At 37.9% G+C, this 17,848-nt stretch overlaps 2 protein-coding genes across 3 annotated transcripts; both read left to right on the top strand.

Moving 5' to 3' along the window:
* The first annotated feature begins 8,139 nt into the window (after window positions 1-8,139).
* Window positions 8,140-9,068, top strand: LOC148189925 (cystatin-B-like). The gene is made up of 3 exons (XM_088075636.1): window positions 8,140-8,296; window positions 8,394-8,492; window positions 8,738-9,068. Exons 1-3 carry the CDS (start codon window positions 8,225-8,227, stop codon window positions 8,879-8,881), a joined length of 315 nt encoding a protein of 104 aa, XP_087931762.1. The 5' UTR covers window positions 8,140-8,224; the 3' UTR covers window positions 8,882-9,068.
* A 3,298-nt stretch (window positions 9,069-12,366) lies between these two features.
* LOC148189924 (uncharacterized) lies at window positions 12,367-17,283 on the top strand. Of its 2 annotated transcripts, none has more exons than XM_088075632.1 (6): window positions 12,367-12,504; window positions 13,709-13,795; window positions 14,004-14,309; window positions 14,456-14,619; window positions 14,733-14,845; window positions 16,672-17,283. In XM_088075632.1, the coding sequence occupies exons 1-6, from the start codon at window positions 12,423-12,425 to the stop codon at window positions 16,841-16,843; spliced, it is 924 nt and encodes a 307-aa protein (XP_087931758.1). In that variant the 5' UTR covers window positions 12,367-12,422; the 3' UTR covers window positions 16,844-17,283. The 2 variants fall into 2 exon arrangements, with proteins under 2 accessions (XP_087931758.1, XP_087931759.1); XM_088075633.1 differs by having other exon boundaries at window positions 14,733-14,861; window positions 16,672-16,799.
* Window positions 17,284-17,848: the final 565 nt, after the last annotated feature.

The raw sequence follows: 17,848 nt of genomic DNA, 5'->3' as shown, positions 1-17,848 counted from the left end.
AGAGTAGGTAACCACACATGAGAAAAAGGCTGGAGAGCATGAACACGCAACAGCGACAATTACAATGTGGCAGCTGAATGGAGGAAAAACTGGGCTTTAAATACATTAGGGCTGATTACTAACTACACACAGGTGAATAAAACAAGACACAGGTGAAACACATGAGGTAATAACAAGAGGTGGGAGAACTCAAGAAGTAAAAGTGGCACTATACACAAGGAGAACACTTTTTAAATTAATTTTTATTAGATTATTTTTTGTACTTTTATTGCCTTTAATGGACAAGACAGTTTGAGTGTGAAAGGGGGTGAGAAAGAAGAAGCAACATGCAGCAAAGGGCTGAGGCCGGTATCGAACCCGCAGCTGTTGCAGCAAGGATGTACCTCTGTATATGGGGCGCTGCTCTATCCACAGAGCCACCAGGCGCCCCAAGAACACATTTAAACATAAAACATAAATAGACATACCCGCATGAACAGAACTTGACACAAGATCACATTTTGTACAGTTGCAGAATGGTGTTGAAGTCTATGCACTGCAGCCTGGCTGTGTTAAAACCATTTTAATTATCATAACCATTTTGCTAAAGTGGAAAACTGAGAATTCTGAACTGACTATGGTCATAGAAACTTTGGGACTGACAGTAATAGTCCTTTTTTTTAGAATTTCCCAAACAACATGATCTTATATTTCATCCTTCGTCCTATTTTGACTCTTGAGCGGAAGCCCCCAGCGTTATTACAGTAACACCTGGGGCAGCCTTTTGCACTGTGGAAAAAGGGACATACGGGTTGACTCGTGAGCTTTGGCAACAAACCCACTTGTTTAGGATTAGTTAAAGATTGTCGTAGACGTGTCCAATGACTCATGCAACTAATAACTGACAAATGACTGACGTGACAAATTAACTGAACAATAACTTTCAGTTTCACATGTGATATGGTCTCCTGGGTCAAAGTCCTGTACTTGTTGGATCCACCCACCTCTTCTAAAACCCCCCCACTCAGCCGACCTCCGCGCTTTTTAAAATACATCTGTTGTTCTGAACATCTAAAATGCCGCAAATGGGTTTAGATTGGAGTTTGAAGATGAGATTGAAAGCGCCATGCCTCTTCTACAGATGCTGAAGAGTTCCCACAGTGTCACTAAGATGCCACTGGCAAATTGGCATATTTTGGGGCCCTGGAAGTGAGATGAGGCTGCCCCTGAAGTGCCTCAGATCTTGGATTCAGGATTCTGTCCTTGACGAAGGAAACAGTGAGCCACTGTTGAATCTCATCATCCTGCCTGAAGAGTGAAATGACTTTTCCATCACTATCTCATTTTGATTCCAGTATAATAGGACTGTGTCACAAGCTTCACATCCCCTTTGCTTAAATATAATCAGGTGCAGCCTGAACTAAAACTGACCCAGAAATATAACTGAACTAAGAACTGAAAATGTATCCAAAACTGACTTAACTGACTCAAATGTGGAACCTACTGTCTAAATTTACAATTAAGGAAACCTGAACATATCAAAGGAGGAAGTGAACCTTGTGAACCATATTTACTAAAAGAAATTTTGCTGACTCAGGCTGCAATATTTTTATTTTGTCTAAAACAGGGTCTCAATACAGTTTAACCATGTTGAATCTACCCTCTGGCTCCAGTGACTGATTTTGTCCTTTGCTCATCCACATCCTGACATCGGGCCAATATTCATTTCACTGTCCTGTTTCTGAGAAGTAGAGCCCATTGCCCTTAAAAGCTGCATTTCCAGACTGCATTTCCACTACCACTGGTGGCTAACAGACAATCTGACGGAGAGTGGAGGAATGCATCGGTCCTTTTATCTTGCAGCAGTACAGGCTTGATTACATGATCAACAGCAGGTGAGTAATGAACTGCAGGTGTGTGAATAATCAGTGTGCCACACTCCATGACCCCGCCCTGCTCCACACAAACAACACTCACACACAGACAGGGGAGTAGACAATGGACAGACACACTCACATGAGGGAGAGGGAAACAGAAAAAAAAGACATAGGAAATAAACACTGAGCCCTAATGAAAGCTCACAGAAACAAATCTGTACTGTTTTTCACCTGTGTACAGAAAACACACACACACACGCACACACACACACACACACACACACTCCAATATTACCAGCAGGGGACTGCCATGTAACCCTTTGTGGCCATTTGGGGGGAAAAAATAAAAAATTTACTTTTAAAGTCCTCTTTCATAAAATTACTGCTAATGTGCTTTTAAAATATTTTTTCAAAGACATTTTTAAAGAAAAATCCTAAGAAAAACAACAACAAAAACATCTTGTGTGTGAATGAGTCATTAAAATGACTGCTCCAGCCAGCAGGAGCAAAGCTGAGTATGGAAATTATTACTCACACACCCTCGGGTCCTCTGTCGGCTGATATTAAAATACAAAATCGCCAAAGAGTTTAAGACATGATTTTAGTATGATTTAGAGCATGACCAAGAGGGGACTTCAAAAATGTCACCTGTTGGCTTTTTTGAGCCCTGTTGGGGAGTGTGTAACTATGGCTAGGTCAACTGTTATGTGTTCACAAGTGCACACACACACACACACACACACACTAATACATACATAGTGGAGCGCTTACAATTTCTGTTGCATTTAATTAATTTAAAGTCTATAGCAAAACACTGTAAGAGTGGATTTGGTGGAAAGGCATATAGTAGGTGATGCTAGTGAATCCTGAACAAATGCACTGTAAACCCAAATAAGTTCAGAATGCTCAAAACGTTTGTGGTAACTGATTATCTTTACAAAAAAAAAAAAAACCTTGCCAAATGTTTTAGGAAAATTATTTTTCAAAAATTACAATTTATTGAAACTTAAAAGTTTACATTTTACCTGTGCACTATAGGTAAAATAGTGCACTATACTTAAAAACATCGTTCACACAATTCCTCACAATTATTTTGATGCAACAGTACTACTGCAAATTAACCTAAAAAATATGCTCATTTCTAACTTGCATGTGTGTGCATAATAGGCTTAGTATTGTTTTTATTTATTTTGGCTCACAAGTTTAGCTTAACCTTTGCAACAATAATGCCAAAAATTAAAAAGAGTGTGGTAGTGTTGTATTTCAAGAAAAAGTAAAATATGAGGTCTCTTTTGGAGAGTGTTCTTATTGGAATACATGTACAGATCTGTTCTGCAGGCTTTACTGGGTGAAGCATAGTGATACTTGTTTTGCTGAATTTAGGGTGTAACAAACCACATCCTCTGTCTTTGCTGAGCTTGTATCTGAACCGTCCGTTATGTTATGCATAATATTTATGTGTTTAAACTGGCTTAACTTTTGCAACAATAATGTTGTTGTATAATAATAAATAATAAAAAAGTTACGTGTTTTGCTGAATTTTCATCAAATTCATAAAGGTGGTCTGCATTTTTAGCGATGCATAAAAGAAGGAGCAGATCACAGAAACTACCACTAAAACTGCCCTCAACCCTGAGGGTAAAATATGGCTGTCTACAAAGATAAATCTGAGATCACAATGCAGACCGGAAACCTCACTGATGCTCACTCTGCCTTGAGGAGTTACACTGGTGAAGACAGAACTGCAGTGTCCAGTGAGACTGACTCGAACTGTTTGAAAAATAAAAGTAACATCAACAACAACATAGTAAGTTATAAAAAAAAAAAACCCACAAGGTATACAGACATTCAGAGGTTCAAGAAAAAAGTATATCCAAAGAATCTGCATACTTTTTTCAGTCATTTATTTTAGTATGGATGTGATGTTTACAGTTGACATCTTCAATCTCGAACGGCAGCATCAGCTGATTGTCAGGGGTTGAATGAAAGGGAAAACACATCCAAAATATAAATATTTTGTTAACCCAAATAGTGTTTCTGTGCAGAGTCGCAATTCAGGGGTAATAGCACAAAGAGGAAATGTATTGTAGAGTTTTGTAGTTTTTTAAGCAGTAAGAAGAGTTTGGAAGATACTTGCATGCTTTGTCTAACTAAGACTTATGAGGGCAAATAACAGCTTCATTAGACAAAGAATGCGTAGATGCACACAAGCACTGTGGATTTTTTCCCAGATCACTTAATTTGAAATCAGTCAGTTTTTAAAATTAAACTATCCTTTAACAAACAAATTGGACTATATATTTTTTATGGTTGAACACTTTACTGTTCTCTCTTTTATATACTGTATTGTCTTCTCTGTGCCCCTTATTTCACCTGTGTCAGCCTCTATAGCAGTTTTAGAGATAGGTACAGCACCCCAGAAGAAAAAAAAATCACCCAAATTTTTAACAATTGGTCCCTGCCAACAGATTTCAGTTCACAAATAGGACTTCCTAAAACTGCCATTGTAGCACTGTATTTGATGAGAAGATTATGGAAAAGTCAGTTGTTGGCTGATATACAGTATGCTCAAAAATGGTCAGACAGTGTGTTTTCCACAATATCAGAAAAGCCAAGATGTACACTTTTTAGAGCTATTATTTAAAACAAATGTTGCTAGTTTATAGGATGATTTTCTGTGATGAAACTGAGGAACGGAGACACCAGTTGAAGCTTCAATCAGGAAACGTTTATTACAAGCACTCGGGTCAACACAGGAACGAAAGAAACATGCAGGTAGATGTTCGACCACAATCAGGGAAAAGACAGTGGTATTTATGCAGTTGTCATGACATAGATGGTTGGTATCAATTACTAACATGTCAGGTACTAAGGTTCTTCTGAGAAGGGAAGAAGGGAGGAATGTGTTTGTGTTACTAAATTTGCTGGCACTGGTCCATCTCAGGCATCTGTGGTCAACTTGCAGGCACTTAGACTTCACCATATATGGGCAGGTATTTACTTGAGGTAGACAGAGTCTCGAACTATGGAGGATGCAAAATCCTAAAAATACATACTAACACTAGTTTGAAACCACTAACTTATTTTCAATGATTCTCCATGTGCATGAGATGATTCTATGCTAAAATATAGTCTCTGAGGGAGGAATTATTCACATGAAAGATGCAGGATTTTTGCAAACTATCAGTCAAAGCAAACAGCAGAAATGACTCGGAAATGACTGGGTAGATAATCATTCTTGCCCTGACCTCTACTGGTTAAATGTTTCTGTACTACTGTAGCAAACTGCTGCCTGCACTTTATCTAATTTATAAAAACATATATCTATATCATTACATTGAAGCAGCTCTGAAGAAAGTCTAATATTTAAGAATGTCAGGGATGAATATTAATTTAAAAAATATTTAAATATAAAATAATTATTGACATTTAATTTTTGTTTTTTGATGTCCAGTTGCTACTGTTCTCATATGAATCTCTACTAATTGACCGTCTGACCCAGGAGTCCCTCAACAGCTGACTGCATTGGGTGTTTTTTTTAACTGACGTGAACCATGCACATACTCCCACCAACACACACACACACACACACACACACACACACACAGATACAAATGCTGTGGCCCGTCAAAGAAGGAAATCATTTTACGAATCCACGTGTCTAAAAATTGGCTTGACATTTCAGTGAAACTGCTGCGATACTATAACTTAAAGAAGGCAACGCAAGTCAGGTGTTACTGATGATATAACAAAGCACACAGACGTATTTTCAAAGGGACACACGTATATTCACTCCCTCTAAGTAGAAAGCAGCCAAATTTTAACCACAGCATTTGTATGACTCCTTCTTTGTACCTTAATGCTCATTTAAGAGCTTATACACTAACACTCTCATTCCAACACCTTTCATTGCTCACACTGCAGTTTGCACCTTTATCCCTCTCCTATTTTTCTAACTCATTACAGCACCTCAGCAGCTCCATTATAGAAACTCAGACCAGAAGTGCAGTTTTGCTCCCAGCTACATGAAGGATTAAACCTCAGCAGCAGCTTTTCAGCAGCCAGGACTCGCGCCACAGTTTTTTCAGGAAAATCATGCTTTGCTTCCCTTCAAGCTCTCCCTGAAGATCAGTTCTTTCCGTGGTCAGATCTTTAATTTTTTTTCTTGCAACTGGTCCATTGCTTATTTGGGATTTTTTAACTGGTCTGTAACTGTTGTCTGTCTTTAATTAGGTTGTTATAACTGGTCTGTAACTGGTCTCTTTCAGTTAACAGGTCCATCTCCATCTCCAGCTCGGTTTTGCTCTTGGTAACTGCATTTGACACATAAAAAAAAAACAAAGGCACACTGTCAACCAGTACACTCTTCTTATGGTTTTTGTTTTTATTTTGCTGACAATGTACTCACATAGGCCAACCAACGTTATGAGTCCTGCCAGAAAAAGAAGACACAGCAGATCCAGACACACAGCAGCAGCTCTGCAGGATCTCTCTTCACATCTCCAGCACCTGAGGATAAAATGCTTTGCTAAAATGCAAAGATTGCTAAAATTTGGTTGGTATCAAGTGTTTTGTTTTGTGCTGAGCTAAATTATGGTAAAGAGAAATGTCTGGACGGTTTTGAAAAACTGGTCTCAGTACAGAGAAATGAGAGTTATCAAATAAAAAAAAATTAAAAAACTAAATGTTGCTTTTATTTCGGTGTAATCGATTGGGTGAAATAGCTGCAGGCCAGAGCATAAAGTTTCAGCTGGTATGCAATGTAAACAAACTGTTTGGACAAAGACATTTTTCCACAGAAGTGATACTGCAAACCAAACAAATCTAATCAGTACACTGCTATTAGATTTTGTGCCAGCTAAACGGCTGCTGTTGACATAGCTCCTGGTTCTCGATTGATTTATGATTTTAAGATTACACCTTCCTCTTTGAAGGTCAGTCTGCTTTATACACAAGGAGCGTATTTTTCTTAGCTACTGAGAGCTTCTGAAATGAACTCGCATAGACAATTATTTTATTATTACACAGTTTTGAATAAACAAATGCAAACAAATGAAATTGCATTTCACATAAAATTATATCTTACCATTTTATGTCACAGTATTTTTGATTGATTGTTTGATTCATATGGCTTCATGGATTCATTTTCTCTGCAGTATTTACCCCTCATTATTTAATAACATGCATTCTTTTATGGCTACTCAGAAGTGAGTTTATGATATTTTTCTTCCATAATATCTGTATAATATTATAGTCCAGAGTCTCTGGAGGTATCAGAGAGCAAGTATGTCTGCTGTTGATCTTCCAGAGACCAATGCCACATGTCAACAAAAGCATGTGGATAGATAGATAGATAGATAGATAGATAGATAGATAGATCAACTTTATTGTCTGTCCCAAACGGTAACAGAAATTCTCCTTTGACAGGTTCAATACAATACACACAGTTCCCATAAAACACAATTAAAACACCTTAAAAAACACACTTAAAAAAAACACACAAAGGCAGACAGTCCAAAAACAGCAACAGGTAAAAATTATAAGTCTCTTTTTATGGGTTTATGGACTTTATTTATAGTTTTCTGCAACAAAGGTATGTGGTTAGGTTTTTAAAAAATCATGGTTTGGCGCGACATTCAGATAGGAAGTGAACAGCAGGCTCTTGGGTGAAGGTCCAGGGTTTGTTGGACCCATCCGCCAACTCTCCTGCCAAAGGGACCTTCAAGCCCCTAATACAAGACGTCATCCAGTGAGGTATCATATGACTGCGACAGGTTTTGTGTGGCTGTGTAATTTACACCATCTGGTGAAGTATCATGCCACCATGAAAGGTGGAAAGGTGGCTTTTAGCATAAGTGTCTGACGCTAAAATCACTGACAAAGGGTTTGTATTTGACGATTGCAAACAGGCTGATGCGCTGGTTGTTTTCCAAAGAATAAAAGTGAAAACAGGTTTCTGAAATTCATTATATAATAATAATAATAATAATAATAATAATAATAATAATAATAATAATAATAATAATAATATAATTATATTTTATAGTTTTTAATCACATGCAACATAATTTTGCATTTTTTGAAAACGGTCACAATAATCTATGGAGATCTGACACATCCTTTTTTTTAACATCTTCATCTAAAATCTGGAGAGGAATTCATCAGAGAGGGAAAAAAAGATCACAGTCATGTCAGGGTTGTGGTTACACATGCAGCTCCACCCAGCATGTAGTGGAGCCACCTGTCAGGCGTATCCAGGGGTGGTTACTGTGTATAAATACATGCAGCAGATAAGCAGCAGAAACTCTTGAGACACATCAAAAGGCAGACAGTTGACTTTTCTGTTAACTTCAACAAACCTTGTGACAATGGCTAACATGTCTGGAGAATGGGGTGAGACAAAGAACGCAGATGGAGGAACTCAGATGATTTGCGATTCGGTAAGCTTCAATCTACCTTTGTTTTTTTTCCCCCAACCTCTGCTTACAACTCATTTCAGTCTAGATTTACATCATATTTTATTTCATTCACACACAGGTGAAGAGCGCAGTGGAAAAAGAGACAGGCCAGGACTATAAGGAATTCAAAGCAGTGAAATACAGACAAACTGTGAAAGAACTGAACTTCCTCATCAAGGTAAATACTATTCTGATATTTGAAAGACAAAGTTTGAAAACCTCAGTTGTGTGTTGTATGATATACAAGTTGATTTAATTGTGACAATCATTTGAACCTAATGTCATGTCAAATTCATGGCAGGACAGCAAAAAAATAGTTAAACACATCCCTGGTGGTAGATGATCTTCACTGTTCAGCAACATAAGAGATGAAACAGATGACTTTTTGTTCTGAAGTCCAGTTTACCTCTCTTTCTCCTCTAGGTTCATGTTGGAGGAGAGAACTACAATCATCTGAGGGTCTACCAATCGCCTGTGTTGACACACTGTGCAATGGGGCCACCGACGCTGATTGGTGTACAGCAGCACAAATCCTTAAACGACCCCCTCGTACCTTTTCAAAAATGATCACACGACCTGTTTCCACAGTTAAATACTCACAAGCTGCAGTCTCATATTAAAATGCTCTGCTTCTTCATTCTGAAATGGTTTGACACTGACTTTGAATATATTTACAGACAGAGATCAGGATATTTGGTGTTGGGAAGCAGCAAGCTGGATGCACTACATTTTGAATAAAGCATTAGAAAATCTACATGCATTTTTTGTCATTTTTATTTGCTTTTCTATTGTCAGTTTTGATTTTTAAACTAAACATCTTGACTGGAATACAAATACATTAAAAAGGGTAAATAAATCAATTTAGTTTACCTAAACCTCATTACAGATCTTGATTTTTAACCTTTTCGAGTTGTGAGTTCAGATTACACAAACAAGAAAACATTTTTTTGCTGTCAGTAAATTCACGTGTCCTGGAGGAGGAGAATGCGATATATCTATACTTAAGAGATTACAAAATGTGTGGAGGTTATTAAAACAAACAAGGAAATACACTCACACAAATTCCTGTCTGCAAACTTTCCTGAAGAAAGCCAAAATAAAGAAGACTCTGTGATGCTTTGAGCTAAATGCTGACATATCTGTACAAGATTTTATGCCAATCCAGCCCAGGGTTGTTGAGATATTTCAGATATTTCAATGTGTTTATAAAATTAAGTGGATTGGACTGTAGCACTACACTGCATGTGCAAACACTGAGTTTCTCAGTTTGATGTGTGAAAAGTTGCAGGATAGGGCATTCATTTTCAGCTGGCAGGCAGTGTGGAAAAAATGGGGTTGGACAAAAACATTTTATAAGAAAAACAAACAAATCTATTCAGCACTGTTAGATTTTGTGCCAGCTAAATGGTTTCTGTTGACAGAGCTCCAGGTTCATCACCGATTCATCTAGGCCTTTTTGATTTATATAGATCAAGCACTACACCAATCACAACAATATGAGCTATGTTTAAAAAAAATGCCATCACAGTGATCACAGTGATTAATCCAAATTCCAAACATTGTGGCCAAAACCTGTTTCCTGATATAAAGTGTGCCACAAAACTTTTTTTTTTTTCAGATCTTTTAACCTGTGCTTTTCCTTCCCTCCTTTCGCTTGATGTGGTCAAAAACTATAACCAACACTTGAATTTCGGAGGACAGAGGAAGAGGAATTTCGGAAAATGAATTTTTAGGCTTAGACGTCCTACTAACACAGTGTTAAAGGATGTGAAATCATAATTTCAAAGTATTTAAAAACAGGAAAACATCACATACCAACACACCCAACTTTTATCAATTGTTCAATCAACACCAAAAATGACTTTGCTCCCATTTTCCAAAGGTTTAAAGATCAAAGACTTTTTTTTTATTTACACTAATAAATTTATCTCGTAAGATTTGATCACAAATTTCTTGATATCTGTGTTAGTGAGCACTTCTCATTTTCCAAGACAAACAAACCACCTGACAGGTGTGGCGAATCAACATGCTGATTAAACAGCATGATTACTACACAGGTGTGCCTTGGGATGGTCACAATGAAAGGCTACTCTAAAATGTGCAGCTTGATCACGTAACACAATGCTACAGAAGTGCAAGTTTTTGTGCCTTTGGCGCTGACTGCAGGAATGCCCACCAGAGATGTTGACCATAAACTGAATGTTGATTTCACTACCATAATCAGACTCCAATGTCATTTCTGTGAACACACACCTGCAGACCACACATAATCAGGACATCCACATGCAGCGTCTGAGACCAGCCACCCAGACAGCTGATGCAATAATTGATTTTCTTCATAAACTTTTAGAAACTGCTTGTGTATGTTTGTCTGCGTGCTTGTCATCCACAGAGTCTGGACGCGACAGCACAAAGGCATTACGGTATGGCTTAAGCTATGGACAACAATCACAGGTGCATTTTATTGATTGTCATTTTATTACACATAGATACCATGATGAGATCCTAAGAATCATGTCCTCATGTTGCAGCATGAGAATGCACGGCCCTGTGCTCCAAGGATCTGTACACATTTCCCAGAAGCTGAAGCATACCAGTTCTTATACAACCTGCATATTCACCACACATGCCACCCGTTGAGCACGCGCGGGATGGTCTTGATCTACATGTACAAGAGCAGGTTCCAAATCCTGCTAATATCCTACAATTTTACATGATCATTAAAGAGGAGTGGGATGACTTTCTTCTTACTTTGGGGCATAAAAAAATTCTGTAAGCACAAGTCAAGTCAAATTTTAACAAATGTCAACTGCACATTTTAGAGTGGCAATCCCACAGCACACCTGTGTAGTCATGCTGCTGTTTGATCAGCATGGATAGATAATCTTCGAAAAGGAGAAGTGGTCACTAACATTGATTTTAACAAATCTCTGACTAAAATTTGAGATAAATACAGTATATCTATAGATCTTTAACTTTTACCACAGAAAAATGGGAGCAAAAACAAAAATGTTAAAATTCTTGTTCAGTTTAAAGATAGCACAACCCTGATCCCTCAAAAGTTAAAACAGAATATTTGCAAATGTTTTTAGACCTAAATTCAGAGACAAGATATTAAATGTTAAAACCAATAAAAACTGTTTGGATTTTTTTTTGTAAATATACACTCACTCTGAAGCTGATGTCTGCAACATGTAGGGATTGTGGTTGTACATTCACTCTCGTTAAAGAAAAATACAGTGCCAACAGATGTGCAAATGGTTTTTATAGTTGGCCTTGACTACAATACTGTTCACCTGGTGGCAATTTCACTGACTGTATGTTTTGTTGTTGTTGTTGTTTGTTTTGTTTTTTATTTTGTAAAATGTAAGTCCAGGGTGCATTCACTCTACTTTATTTTGAAACACTTATTTGTGCTGCATTTCATTCTTTTTTTAAAAAAAAAAAAGGTGCAGTGATGGTACTCAGTGTCATACAGTTTCCTCATAAGCTGGAGATATTTCACACAGGTCATGTTGTGCTGCGCAATTGTGGAAGTGTCATGAGTGTCTTACATGTAGACACAATTTCAAAACATGCTATGGACGACATTATGCAATTTTCTTTCTCTGTCTTCATATTCTTAGACTCTGTCTCATGCCTGTTTTGTTTCATACTTAAAATGTTTCACTTTTCGTCATTTTGATACTATTGATACAGACACCTTCTACCATCACACATAAACATCACTGCTTGTACTGTTTCATCCATTATTTTGGCTCACACAGGAATAACAAAGAGGACCGCTTTCAGTTCTATTGACCCTTTCAGTACAATTTATCAATTTTGAGAAATTATACTGTATACTAGAATATATATATATTTATAAAGCATAAATATTGTATTCTTTCGCTTGTTCAAATGAAAACAGATTTTAGGGTTTCATATATTCTCAAGATTCATAATTGTTTCTTCCTCTATTTGACCTATGTTCTAAATCTGTTCACAGTGTGGTAAGGGGTATATTAGCTCACTCTTGAGAAAGACACCCACAAAAAAGGGAAAGACACATTATGGCTTAAAATACTCCAAACTGGGCTTCTCACCAAACATTAAGGGAACCAGGACAATGCAGCAAATGGAGGTAGTCGAATATGTGAACGAGCGACCAAGACGTGAGCAAGAAAGCAGTGGGGATATAAATCAAAAAGGTAATACACATCATTGTATTTTCTATGTACTGTTAAACAACACAGGTTGACATGGTTTTTGTCCTCTATCGAGAGTTTTTAGCTGCACTGGTAGCAAGACCTAACAATCCCATCTCCTGGAAATTGCATTGATATATAATACTAATGTGCAACATACTGATGAAAACATTCACTGACTAAAAATTAACAGCAACATGTTGCTCATATCAATACAGTGATTATAGTTATGTTTATACATTCAAAGTATTGAGGTTTGCCAATAAATGTGGTTTTGGTTAAATATTGATAAAAATCGATGCTGTCTTGAAGCATGAGAGATTTAATCAAAAATCAATATCTTTGCCTAACCGTAACCAAAGTTTTTTTTTTTTTTTTTTATGGCATGACAACATTGAGAACATTTGAATGCTGGTTTCTGGTATCACAGTGCTGTACTGTAGGTCTTCATAAATTACATAAAGTAAGGGACCAGTGGTACCATTTCACAGAACTTTAAGTTCAAAGATTACACAACACAAGGCAGTTAATCTAATATATATTTGGGGGGACACAGCCTTTAGTGTGATATAAGTGTTACACATGCTATATCACTGATTGTAATAGATTTTGTAAAAGGTTACTGTGTCAAAAAAAATGTCAAAAGAAGAAGTGCCTCCTCACAGTTGTGCCTTTGTGTACCAATCAGGTTGCAGTTACAGTTTAACACTGATGCTTCACACACATCTTCCCCCCAGCAGAACAGATGATCTATACCATAAGCTGAGTTTCAAGGTGGACACCAAAAATTTGTGTCACTATTCAGTATCTGACCAAATGTCTCCCCTTCTGTTCTTGAGTAATGACATTGTGTAATGGCCAGAAAAATGTTTTTGAACAGTGTGATGGCATGGTGAAGATGACTTTTGACCTTTTGGATATAAAATGTCATCACTTCCATCATTATATCCTATTGGACATTTTTTACTAGACATTTTGTCATAATGAGTATATAAATACTTGAATTATGGCCAAAAATATATTTTGTGAGGTCACAGAGACCCTGACCCGTGATCTTCAACCACCAATTTCAAATCAGTTCTTGTGTCCAAATGGACATTTGTGCCATATTTAAGGGAGCTCCCTCAAGGTCTTTTAAAGCCTTAATAAGAATAGAGAAGAGATGTGTTAACAATATAATAAACACACACCACACTTGATTTTGCAGAGAGAAGACTCTGTCAGCTGCTGTTCCTCAGCTTTGGCGTGCTGTGCATCGTACAAGCCATTCTCAATGTTTCCCTACGTCTTGCAGGTGCGTATGTTTTCTGAACATTACATAACTTGAAATTTGTTAAGACAGTTGCGTAAACAACAAATTGGCAAATTTGCACATTGTGATGTATTCTGAAATGTCGCAGTTAAACTTGATTTCCCAATTTGGTGTCAAATTAAATCTCAACAACATTTTTGATTTAAATTTATTTAAACATATTTAAAATGTGACTTTTTTATACTTTCAGTGTACTCAAGCAAGGACTCAACCCCTTTGGACTGCAACACAACTCGTTTCTGTGACCAGAACAACGAGAAGACAATGCAAAAGGATTGTGAAGGAAGGAGGCCAGATCACTGCAACAGATTACAAGAAAAATTAAATGCCTTGACCGAAGAAAGAAATCACCTTCAAAACAGAAACAATGACCTCCAAAACAGAAACAATGACCTCCAAAACAGAAACAATGACCTCCAAAACAGAAACAATGACCTCACCAACAGAATAAGGATCGTGGAGCAGGAGAGGGACAGGTTGAAACAGAGACTGGGGGGTGAGAACAAATCAGGCCAAGATTTCTGACCTGAACTTTTGGTCCTCTTCGTGTCTTCCTTTGGAGTTCTGTTAGTACTTATTGCTCCCCAGTAAATGCCTCACAGTATTATTTGTGACGAGTCATTTGTTAATCTCATCCTCCAGAGACGAGTCGTTGTGCATCCACTCAGCAGTGTCCTCCAGACTGGACTGAGATTAACTCCAGATGTTACTTCCTCTCCACTGAAAGGAAGACTTGGGAGGACAGCAGGAAGTACTGTCAGAGTACAGATGCAGACCTGGTGGTGATCAACAACGAACAGGAGCAGGTACAGTTCGGTAAATTTGTGTCTGGATCTGACTGCATCTGTGTATGCCCTTCTTAAATTCAAAGGAGAACTTTTGATGTTGAAGTTACATTGCCTATGAACGCCGTCAACAGAGAGCCTTGTACCAACTGAATGGAGATGCTGATCTCTTGTTCTGGATCGGACTGAGAGACACAACTGGAACCGGTGGATGGAAATGGGTGGATGGATCTGCACTGACCAAAACGTGAGGCCTTTAAAATGTGTGTGTGTATATATCAAGTCAAGTCAAGTCAGTTTTATTTATAGAGCCCATTATCACAAAACAAGGTTTGCCTCAGAGGGCTTTACAGTGTACGACATCCCTCTGCCCTTAGACCCTCACATCACCCAAGGAAAAACTCCCCAAAAAGAACCCCTGTAATGGGGAAAAAAAAAGAGGAAGAAACCTCAGGAAGAGCGGTAGAGGATAGTGAGGGATCCCTCTTCCAGGACGGACAGACGAGCAATAGATGTCGTAAATAGCAAGTGAAATACAATCATGGCAAAAAAGGAAAGAGAAAGAGAGGGGGGGAGAGGGGGGAGAGAGGGGGGGGCACAGAACAATAGAAACAGATGCATGTCATATTACAATAATGGTAGGTGTGAAATTAGTAATTGCTCTCTATGCTGATGTTGATAGAGATGATAACAGTCTCATGCATATGTGAAAGGGAGTTGTCCAAAGGCAAGATCACGGCATCGAACCAGGACCAGACCACGATCAGGGCGGCGGGGGCACAGAATCAGTACAGCCACAGCACGAGCACAACCAAAGGCAGGGTCGCAGCATCAGCACAGCAATCACCACGGTCAGGCACAGTCAAGGTTACGGCCAGGATCCAGGGAAACTAGGAAACAAGGGAGCAGGAGCGCTCGAGAGGCAACGGGATTAGCGTAGTGCAGTTCAACCGACCCAGGCTCTGTAATCGCTTGAGCCCCAGGTGGTGAGAGTACCACATGGCTATCACAGAGCTAAGTTAAGCTTGCACATGGCAATGCAGTAAACAGACATGCATGATTTCTGATGGCAGCATTGAGAGAGGAAAGGAGCTCAGCATATCAGAGGAAGTCCCCGGCAGGTTAAACCTATGTCAGCCTATATATATACACACACACACACACACACACACACACACACACACATATATATATATATATATATATATATATATATATATATATATATATATATATGTCATTGTTATTATTTTTCCATCTAAAAAAAAAAGAAAAAGCACATCCTCAAAAATGAATGACAGTGACTTGGATTCAGCATTGCTAGGTTTACTGCTGCCTTCAACTGGGAATTAATGAAATGCAATACACCTTTACACTTGTTTTCTGTGTTGTGATTTGATATAGACAGAAGGCAGAAGCACAACTATCAAGGAAAAATGTCCAAATCAACAAAAATCTGTATGTTTACAATTCGGGCAGGCAATGAATCACAACATATTATTTATGGAATTAAATTGAGACCAAACATTTAGATTTGATGTTTTTGACATTTGATGTTTTTTTAGCCACAATGAAGGTGAAAATGGTAGTCAATGAAGAGAATCAGTCATAACACAGGTTTTTCAATAACTGACAATTTCCACAACCATAAAAGACCATTAAACATACAGTCCTTAATGTGCACAGAAAATATTAGGCTGATTGGTCTGGTAGTTTGTGGGATAAGGTACACACACATGCATACACACACTCACTCATGGACACACAACCATATGCATGATCTTCCTCAGGCTTACACCAAGTGGAGCTGATAAAAAAAATCAATTTGATTAATATGATTAACCTTACAGGACTCATAAGAGAGAGAACACCAACACTGTGGGACAGGGGAGTTATCTGAAAGTGACACACTGACAGGGGACACTGTGTCAGTCCTGACATGTTAGCAAAACACTCATTTCAGTTTTGTTTTGAGAAATGTATTGGTGTTACACAAACTGCTGTCAGTCCAGGAATCTAACATGAATACTTAAACTGCATCTCTTTGACCTCCCTCACTGAACTGTCATTTAGGTTTTGGCAGTCTGGCCAGCCAGATCGAGGTGGTCCCAACAATGTAGAGGACTGTGTGGAGATGTATCACCGTAAACCAGTCCAGGCCAACTGGAATGATGCCCCCTGTCGATCCCAGCGACGCTGGCTGTGTGAGAGAGATTCATTTCCACAAATGTGTGTGTGTGGCTGAGAGAAAGAGAGAGAGAGAGAGAGAGGTGTTTGAGGCAGCAGGTGTAAGCAATCGGACCACAGAGGAAATCAGCAGTAAAGTTGTCAAGTAGTAGTAAATGTACACTGTAGGTTTCAGATTGTCCATGAATAAACACTGCAGCTCCTTAAGAACCAATAGAAGCTTTTGTGTACCTTTTTTTAAACCTAGATCAATATTGTTATTATTAATGTAGCGGAAAATTGTCATCTTTTGCGTACCCTCATATCTCAGTCTCAAAACACAGCTGATATGACATCACAAGAATTTGATCTATCTCAGCATACAAAACACATGATCATATATGGATGATTGGAGCGATATTTCAGAAAAATCTCAATCACAACTCAATACAGTATGGCAGTCCATTTGACTGGCTGTGAGTTTGAAAACATTTGCTTCTGGAAATGGCGAGAAGTTTTACATCGCAAAGAAGAAGAACAAACCACATTAAATTTGGCTACATTACAGCAGCAAAGTGAAAATATCTGACTGGTGGGATGAGCTCCATCACGCTTTGTCAGTGAAATACAATGAAACTATTATCTGGGAGAAATAACATTGCAGGAGTGGCAACAACTTACTGCTTACTTTTAAGTTTGTAGACTGTCAAAACACCAGGGACTTCGAAATATATCCCTGACGACATCTGATATGTCGTATTGAACACATATTGCAACAATATAACATATCAACAGAAATTTTATCAACATGAAATATATTCTTGTAAGATTTAACAATTTAACATCTTAGATTATTACAGTGAGTTTGGTAAAGAAATGAAATATTTATTACAATGACAATTCACAGGGCATTCACTTGAGATAATTTTTTTTTAAAAATGGAAATTTAATGAGTATAATGCACCTGGGGGACTTATATTAAAATTATCATATGCTTACTTTTGAATATCTGAAACATCGCATCACAGTATAGGAAATACAGATTTCTGGAAATATCTCCAGCTCAGGCACTAAGTCATTTCAG

Source organism: Plectropomus leopardus, chromosome 3 (assembly GCF_026936395.1).
Source record: "Plectropomus leopardus strain MGB_pleo_1.0 chromosome 3, ASM2693639v1, whole genome shotgun sequence".
Lineage (NCBI taxonomy): Eukaryota > Metazoa > Chordata > Actinopteri > Perciformes > Serranidae > Plectropomus > Plectropomus leopardus.
This window is presented reverse-complemented; position numbering and strand designations above follow the sequence as displayed.